Source organism: Nicotiana attenuata, unplaced genomic scaffold, assembly GCF_001879085.1.
Source record: "Nicotiana attenuata strain UT unplaced genomic scaffold, NIATTr2, whole genome shotgun sequence".
Lineage (NCBI taxonomy): Eukaryota > Viridiplantae > Streptophyta > Magnoliopsida > Solanales > Solanaceae > Nicotiana > Nicotiana attenuata.
In genome coordinates, this window is record NW_017671484.1 from 226,389 (window position 1) to 234,943 (window position 8,555).

At 38.4% G+C, this 8,555-nt stretch overlaps 1 protein-coding gene across 1 annotated transcript; it reads left to right on the forward strand.

Moving 5' to 3' along the window:
* Nucleotides 1-220: 220 nt before the first annotated feature.
* Nucleotides 221-1,283, forward strand: LOC109208575 (DUF724 domain-containing protein 6-like). The gene has a single exon (XM_019371705.1). The coding sequence runs from the start codon at nt 531-533 to the stop codon at nt 945-947; it is 417 nt and encodes a 138-aa protein (XP_019227250.1). The 5' UTR covers nt 221-530; the 3' UTR covers nt 948-1,283.
* The last annotated feature ends 7,272 nt before the right edge of the window (nt 1,284-8,555 follow it).

The following is an 8,555-nucleotide window of genomic DNA, read 5'->3' on the forward strand; positions in this document are numbered from 1 at the left end:
ATAAAGATATTACATAAATATAATTAGGTATATATAAAGAGATAAATGAAAAAAGTTAAATAATAAAATAATAATAAAATATGCATGAATAGTAATGGGGGAGATGAATAGTGTACCCATATTTGGGGAACACTAGTCATCCCCATTTTTGGGGGCAAATATGGAAAGGGTTGGAGCTTGATTATGGCAAAAGTTGGCCCGTTACGAGGAAACGGGGGAAAATTAGAGATGGCCTAAATAAATATAACAAGTCACAGGGAGGAACTGAATGCAAAAGAACTTATCTACCTTAGTTTAGGAACCTATGAATTACGATGTATTGTTCTGTTGAATTTTCTTATGTTTTTGTCAGCTATACGAAGAAATAAGACGAAGGAAAACGAATCTCACTCGTAAATACTGCACAGCTAAAATCACGGAACCGTCAACTAAGAAAATCATTCCTTGCCATTAAAGAGTCACCCCAAAATCAGTGCTTTTCGATCTTCCTCTATCAGCATTTTCTAACGAAATCACAAAATTCTTTGAAAATGGGGTTTTGCAGGGGCGATGTTGTTGAAGTAGCAAGCAAAGAAGATGGATTTGTGGGTTCATATTACGAGGCAATTGTGGTGTGCCAACCGCTCAAGAAAGATTATATCGTGCAGTATAAGACCCTTTTGAAAGATGACCTCTCTGGTCCGTTGACGGAGTTTGTTACAGTCTCTGAACTCCGGCCAGTTCCCCCTGAGATTCCGTTGAGTGGGTTTAGCTTAAATGATGAAGTTGATGCTTTTGATAATGATGGGTGGTGGGTTGGCAAAATCACTGGTAAAATTGGAGCTAATTACTTTGTATACTTTGAAACCAGTGGGGATGAATGTGCTTATGATATAAGTGACTTGAGACTTCACCAGGATTGGATTGATGGTGAGTGGGTTTCTTCAAAAAAAGACCGCAAAATGTGATTAAAGCAATATGAAAGTACTATATTTTTTCTTCACAAATAGCCTATCTTCACAAGGCAAGGGTAAGTAGAGGTATGGGTTCGGGATTGTAATCCTTTTAAGTTATTGGTTTCTAAATTAATAATTTGTACATATTCAATAAAATTTTTAAGACAAATATATGGTTTGAACAAAAACTATTGGGTTCGGCCGCACCCGCATCCCACACTCTGGCTCCACCCCTAGGATAAGGTCTGCGTACACATTATCTTCTGTAGGCTCTACTTGTAAGATTACACTATGTTTGTTATGTTATGATTCTACTTGTAAGATTACACTATATTTGTTACCGTTGTTAATTGGGACCACAAAGTTCTGTGTTTAGTTCTCAGTCTATTGGACTTTCTGTTTTGGGGGTTTCTTTGAGGGCCATATTCAGACTTGAATTTTGTATATGTGTTGGTTCATTATTACTGTTTGATGTGGTATTATTTTCTTTAGATTATTCAGATATGAAGTTGTACATAAAACAGTTCAGTTTTGCTATACATTGTAGCGTTACCATTAGTATTTTAGAATTGGTCATTCTCTATTTTCTTGTTCTGGGCTTGGAGATTGAGGTATTCTACCATTATAGTAACTTTCTATTTAACCCAAAAATAGATTTTTCGATCAAAGTCAAAGTTAAATTAAGAAAAAATTAGGTTATTGATAATCAAAATTTACTTCACTTTGCCAGTAATTTGAAGAATAAAGCAAAGAATGAAAATAATTGACAAGGAATGAAAATCGAAATAGATTGACAATTGCTTTGCTCCCAAAATTGTGGTTAGAACTTTTTGAATAAAGTAAAGAATGATTGCATATATTTTCAATAATAATCCAGTGCAATTACAAATGAGGACTAAGTCCTTATATTGGAGTATATAATTACAATGGTTTCGATACTTAATTCAGGCTGATTAATAGCATTAATTGCCTTGATTATCCGTGTCTATATATAATCGTAACGAAGCGTTTGTGACTGAGAATTTCCCGTAACCACAATTATATGTAGATTTCCCTTCTTTATTTAAGACTGATTCGTGCACCTTCCTTCTTTAATGGTCTTTATACATTTTGCTGCTATTTCTCTTCTTTCTAGCTGTCAGAGCCGATTTCCTTCCTAGAGAAATTCTGAGGATGTTGCTCTCGTGCCTTCTTGAATTCTTTAACTCAATGCCACATGTCATGCCCTTTTTTCCACTAATACACTCTCCCTTGTGCTCCTTATGTGTTTCACATTGTTAAATTTATTTACTTATTTAGTTTTCTAAAAATCTTCAAGTAAGAAATTAAAAAAAAAATAAGTAAGAAATTATAAGTCCTATAGATTTTAGTATTACCCCAATTTCCAACAATTTAAATTAATTAAGCATAAGATTGAATGGATCTGATTATGGCTAAATTCTCGCATCAAATTGATAACTTAAGATCATGAAGAATAATAGAGTGGTACGAGTAACAATTTCTTCTTTTGCAGGATTCAATGGAAGTCGAAAAATATGATTCTCTTTTACCAAAATGGTGCTGTGCATGCTTAATTATCCGCTAAATTGTAGCTAATCTTAGGTGAATATGTAAAGTACTCTATGCATTTTAGTGAGAAAAGCTTCTCCAAATGATGAGTTCAGTTTTTCTTTATAGTTTATTTCTTAAGAAAAAATTATATGGAGGTGGAATGAGAAATAAGGGAGAGAATTACGGGAGAGAATTACAAAGTGCGAAATCCAACCTTATATAAGTAAAAGTTCCGGTAACCAATTAACTCTACTATTAAGATTCTTCAAATTTTGCAGTTATATTTATAAAATAATCATTCGATTATATACCTATGTCGGACACAATTACACAAATCCATGTGTAATGTTTTCGTTTTAAACAATAAATCAAATAATAAAAGGAAAATAGATGTTTGTTGCTTATCCTTAGAAGGCGCGCTGTCAAATGCATTGATAATTATATTTCCTAACCTGTTAACAATATTAGTAAAAATGAAAGGAAGTTGCTATTTGCATTGTGGGTACAATTTGGTATTTTTATAAACAAAAATTATTAGGTAAGTTGGCTAAAAATTTAATGAATCACCTAGCTGAATGATCACCGACATTCGAATTTGTCAACCGATATTCTGATAACTAACTTAAGGAGATAATGCTAATAGTTAACTTACTCCTTGAAAGAGACAGTTTTAACAGTCACGTCTTCTAATTTTGTGCGAGACAAGTTGGAATTATGACTAATGTTTACCTCGGAATACGAGTAACAATTAAACTTGTAATGTGATTATAAGGATACGTGATCTAATTCAATGTCAATTGATAAATAGCTAGATAAATAAAGGAATTAGACGATTTAAATGGATCAAACCCGTGTAATAGCAAGTTACTGACCCCGATCTGGATTAGACTCGAGATCAATTGCCAAGAACAATAAGAGTAACAAGAATAGTACGAACAATATGAACAGTAAGAACAACCAGGAATCAAGAGTAAGTAAAAGAGCAGAGTGCTTGTATTTCTCAGTAGTAACGTAAGAGATAATTCGTGTATGATGATAATTGTGATGATATCCTCCTCTACAAATGAATAGGATTCCTCTTTATATAGAGAGGAATCCTAAATAGGGTATGGCTCTAATTTCGGAAGTAAAATACATGATTGATATCATTAACCATTAATGGTTCTATCAGTCCCGAGATTCTCGCCGAGATCGGTAGTCGATCGCGGATATCTCGAGATCCTGTTACTATGGTGTCCGTTGAGCCTGGTCTCGATCCCTTAGTCTTCATATTCTCTAAGCCCGAACTTGCTTCGATATCGGCTTACTCTCGAGGCATACCCTCGAACCCGTAGAATCGGGTATCCTCGATTTTTACCGTATACAGATAGTCCCCGCGTTTCTTAGAATGAAATGATATGAAACGATTTGAGTCTACGAGCTTCTTCGCTTGTTCCTCCCGAAATATCAAATATTCCAATCTCCATTCTTCCTTGCTCATGAAAACAAAATGGCCAAAACATCTAAAACTGTTCCGCAAAGGAAAGCCGTTAGGTTCGGGCTCAGGAGCGCACCAAGTGTCGGTCTCAGAGGGAGGCCTATGAAGAAATCCATACTCGGGGCTTTGTTCTTTCGACCGAGATCGATGGACCCCGAATGACCATTTGAACTAGAGTTTGAGTAGCTCTTAGGCTTTATAGATAGTCCCCGAGTGAGAGTTTGCTCGAACTCGGGTTGGGATAGCCCTTGGGCTTTTATGATGGAGTGAGGATTTGCTCGAACTTGAAGTAAATTTAGCGCTTAGTCTTTTTTGTATTGGCCCTTAGGCTCTTTAGATCGGCCGTTAGGCTCTATTAGGTCGGCCCTTAGGCTCTTTAAGTTGGGCCAATTCGGCCTCTAAAAACGGCTATACTTTTTCCCTCTTTTCGGCTAAAAAACTCGGTAAAAATTTCTTTATGCCTTAGCACGGGTTTTTTTGTTACCCTTTGGGTTTTTCGAGGGTTCAACGATCGGAACCCAATTTTTCCTTAACTCGTTTGTGTTAAGATAATTTAAAGCCTCTTGAGGCTTTTTCAAAGGCTGATATTATTGAAGCCTTTAAATTATTCGAGGGCTGATTTTATCGAAGCCCCTTTTTGTTTGCTTTGCCAAGGGTAGCCTTATTTAACCGATTTTTCGAAGTGTTTGAAGGCCTTTATTTTATGGCAGAAGTCGGACGTCTCCGAGCCAAATTATTTCGGCCGTAGCCCTTTTGTCTGACCGTAGTCTTTAATATGGCCGTAGCCTTCGGGTATGTCTCTTGGACTTGTTTCACGATAACATTTCGACCCCGAGTGTGATGGCCTTGACCTGTATATCGGGGGGTGCCTCTTTGAGGTCTTATGATTTCGAACTTAGATAGCTCAAGTCGGTAGTCCCCGAGTGTTCGAGGTATGCTTGCACTTGGGTTAAGATAGCCCTTGGGCTTTTATAATCGAGTGAGGATTTGCTCGAACTCGAAGCAAGTTAGCCCTTAGGCTTCATAGATAGTCCCCGAGTGAGAGTTCGCTCGAACTCCGGTTAAGATAGCCCTTGGGCTTTTGTATTTGTTACGGATTTCGACGTCTTCGATCCGTGTTAATTTGGATGTTTCCTCTTTAGTTCGGAACTTGCCCTTTGGGCTTATCTTCCGTTTCACTTCGAGCTTGCCCGAAATGTCAGTCCCCGAGTGGGGTGGCCGTGGCCTGTAAAGTCGAGGATTGCCTTTAAAGTCTTACGGTCTCGAAATGTTAGTAATTTGATTCTGGTTGTTTTTGGGACGACAGTCCTCAAGCATGGGGTCAGTTGTTCGAATTTCCGTCGTGGTCGGCCCTTAATCCTGTTTACACAATAGATCAAGAGTATAAAATATGAAATTTTTCTAAAGGCAGGGGATATCGGTAAGGAAAAATACTTCTCTCAATAGATGATTATACATGCGCGCGTGTTTGATGTTAGGGTCCGAGTAACCTATACGGGCACGGTTCACTGACCGTTTGACCCTTACAACATTTTCCTATCAAGACCCCGCTGTCATGAAGTGATTTCCTTGCAACAAAGCAGATATTCGAGGGTAATGCCCCCCAGTACTCGAGGCTTATTGTAGGGAACCCCGAATACTGTTGAATTGCTCCAAGTTAGCACGAACAATGGTTGCCTCGTTAAAAACCTCGCCGGAAAAACCCATTTGGGACAAAAATCGGTCTAAGGGAAAAAGAGTGCAACACGTGCTTTAAGATCCAAAGCTTCGTGCTGAACCTTGTCGATAGCCTGCAAGTTTTAGTCGAAAAAATAGAAATGATTGGACTGGGGTCGTACCTTTATTCTGATTTTGGATACATAACGTGATCTTCCTCGGCATCAAGCCCCCGTGAATTTTGACTTCGATCATTTCTCCTCTCATTTCGTTCGAAGCTTTACCAGGATCCGCTGCCTCTATGGTCTTCGTTGCACGGTTGATATCGATCTCTATTCGACCTCGGCCCTCGATCGATGTCCCTTTTGATCCTATTCAAGGACCTGCTAGGATAAACAGACCCCGAAGGAGTCCCCAGTTGATCATCCTCGACCCTAATCTTCGACTGAAACCGATTATGTACGTCAGCTCAAGTGACAGCCGGGTACTCGATTAAACTTTGCTTCAACCGTTGTGAAGCTATGGATCTCCGAGTGTTGAGACCTTGAGTGAAAGCTTGAACAGCCCAGTCATCGGTGGCCGGAGGCAAATCCATTCTCTCCGCTTGGAACCGAGACACGAATTTCCTGAGCATCTTGTTATTTTTCTGCCTTACCTTGAAAAGGTCCGACTTCCTTGTTGCAATTTTTATGGCTCCGGCGCGTGCCTTTGCAAAAGAACCTGCAAGCATAGCAAACGAATCAATAGAATTAGGGGGTAAGTTATGATACCATATTAAGGCACCCTTAGATAGAGTCTCCCCGAATTTCTTCAGCAGTACAGATTCGATTTCATCGTCTTCCAAATCATTTCCTTTTATGGCACATGTATAAGAGGTAATGTGCTCATTGGGGTCCGAGGTCCCGTTGTATTTAGGTATATCGTGCATCCTGAACTTCTTTGGTATGGGCTTTGGAGCCGCACTCGGAGGGAATGGTTTTTGCACAAACTTTTTGGAGTCCATTCCTTTTAAGATCGGTGGTGCCCCCGGAATCTGATCGACTCGAGCATTGTAGGTCTCCACCTTCTTGTCGTTAGCCTCGATTTTCTTTTCTCCTGACTCTATTCTCTTAGTAAGCTCCTCAAGAATTCTCATTATAGCATGGTCAGTTGTCGAAGTATTATCACCTGATCTTTCGGGCACTGGCTCGGTACGGCGAGAAGCCTCTTGTTCGACCCTATTCGGTGCCATGTGCTAATTTTGCAACTGTGCTATGTCATTCTGTTGGGCTTGCAGCATCTCAAATATAACTTAGAGATTGACACCTTCGTCTCCCCTGCCCTGGGTACCTCGACCGTTAGTTCGACCCTCTCTGCGTACGCTTTCATCGGGGTCCCCGCCTAAGTCCGTATTCAGAGCAATATGCGAACCGACATTGACCAGGTTGACGGGTGGTGCTCCTCTGAGGTCAGCTTGTGATACCTCGATTCCCAGAGCTGTAATATTCTCGTTCTCTCCGTGGAGTTCGAGACCGTTGTCACCATGAGTAGCTTTGTTTTGTGAGTTTGACATGATTTATCCTGAAAACAAAATACTTGACAAGAAACAAGCGTAAAATAGTGTGTTATACCAGAATTAACACTGAACAATCACTATTATCCTTAGCCCCAGGTGGGCACCAAACTGCTTACCTCGAAATACGAGTGACAATTAAACTTTTAATGTGGTTATAAGGATACGTGATCTAATTCAATGCCAATTGATAAATAGCTAGATAAATAAAGGAATTAGACGATTTAAATGGATCAAACCAGTGTAATTGCAAGTTACTGACCCCGATCTGGATTAGACTCGAGATCAAGAACAGTAAGAGTAACAAGAATAGTACGAACAATATGAACAGTAAGAACAGCCAGGAATTAAGACTAAGTAAAAGAGCAGAGTGCTTGTATTTCTCAGTAGTAACGTAAGAGATAATTTGTGTATGACGATAGTTGTGATGATATCCTCCTCTACAAATGAACAAGTTTCCTCTTTATATAGCAGAGGAATCCTAAATAGGGTATGACTCTAATTTCAGAAGTAAAATACATGATTGATATCATTAATCGTTAATGGTTCTATCGGTCCCGAGATTCTCGCCGAGATCGATGGTCGATCGCGGATATCTCGCGATCCTGTTACTGTGGTGTCAGTTTAGCCTGATCTCGATCCCTTAGTCTTCATATTCTCTGAGCTCGAACTTGCTTCAATATCGGCTTACCCTCAAACCCGTAGAATCGGGTATCCTCGATTTTTACCGTATACAACTAATATAGCTAAATGGAAAATATCTATTAAAACTGTAAAAATTTTGTGATCGAAAGCTGTAAAAAGTTTGTGATAGAAAGCTGTAAAGAAAGTTGAAAAGAATCTGTATTTAAATGAAATAAAAGATAAGTCTTTATCGAAGTTGCGGCAATACTTTAAGGGGTCGTTCGGGTAGACTGTATTAATAATGCTGGAATTATTTTCTATCAATTTGATTTGGTGTATTAAATATAACATGCACTTTTTTTCACAAAAATACCCTCCACATTGTTTGAAAATGATTTGGAAAAGGTTTTGAAAGAACAATTCTGTTTTTATACATGTTTATCCATGTATTAAAAACTATGATATTGACAATGCCATGATTTGCTATGTATAAGAATAATACTTAATATATACATAGAATGAAAAATACTAGGAATTAATAATACTAATATTACTATATATATTATATTCCCTAATACATCCTACCAAACGACCCCTAATACGATGTGTTTACCACTACCAGAAAATGTGCCTATGGCAAAAGTTATTTTAGCCACGGTTCAACAACTGTTGCCATAGAACCTGTATGGTAACGGTTATAACCGTTACAGTAGCATTTAGGTGATATCAGCACACTTTAACTATTGAACCGTTGCAATTT

Bases quoted from the DNA above. Each gene is read 5' to 3' on its own strand.
- LOC109208575 (XM_019371705.1), top strand. From the start codon at position 531: ATGGGGTTTTGCAGGGGCGATGTTGTTGAAGTAGCAAGCAAAGAAGAT.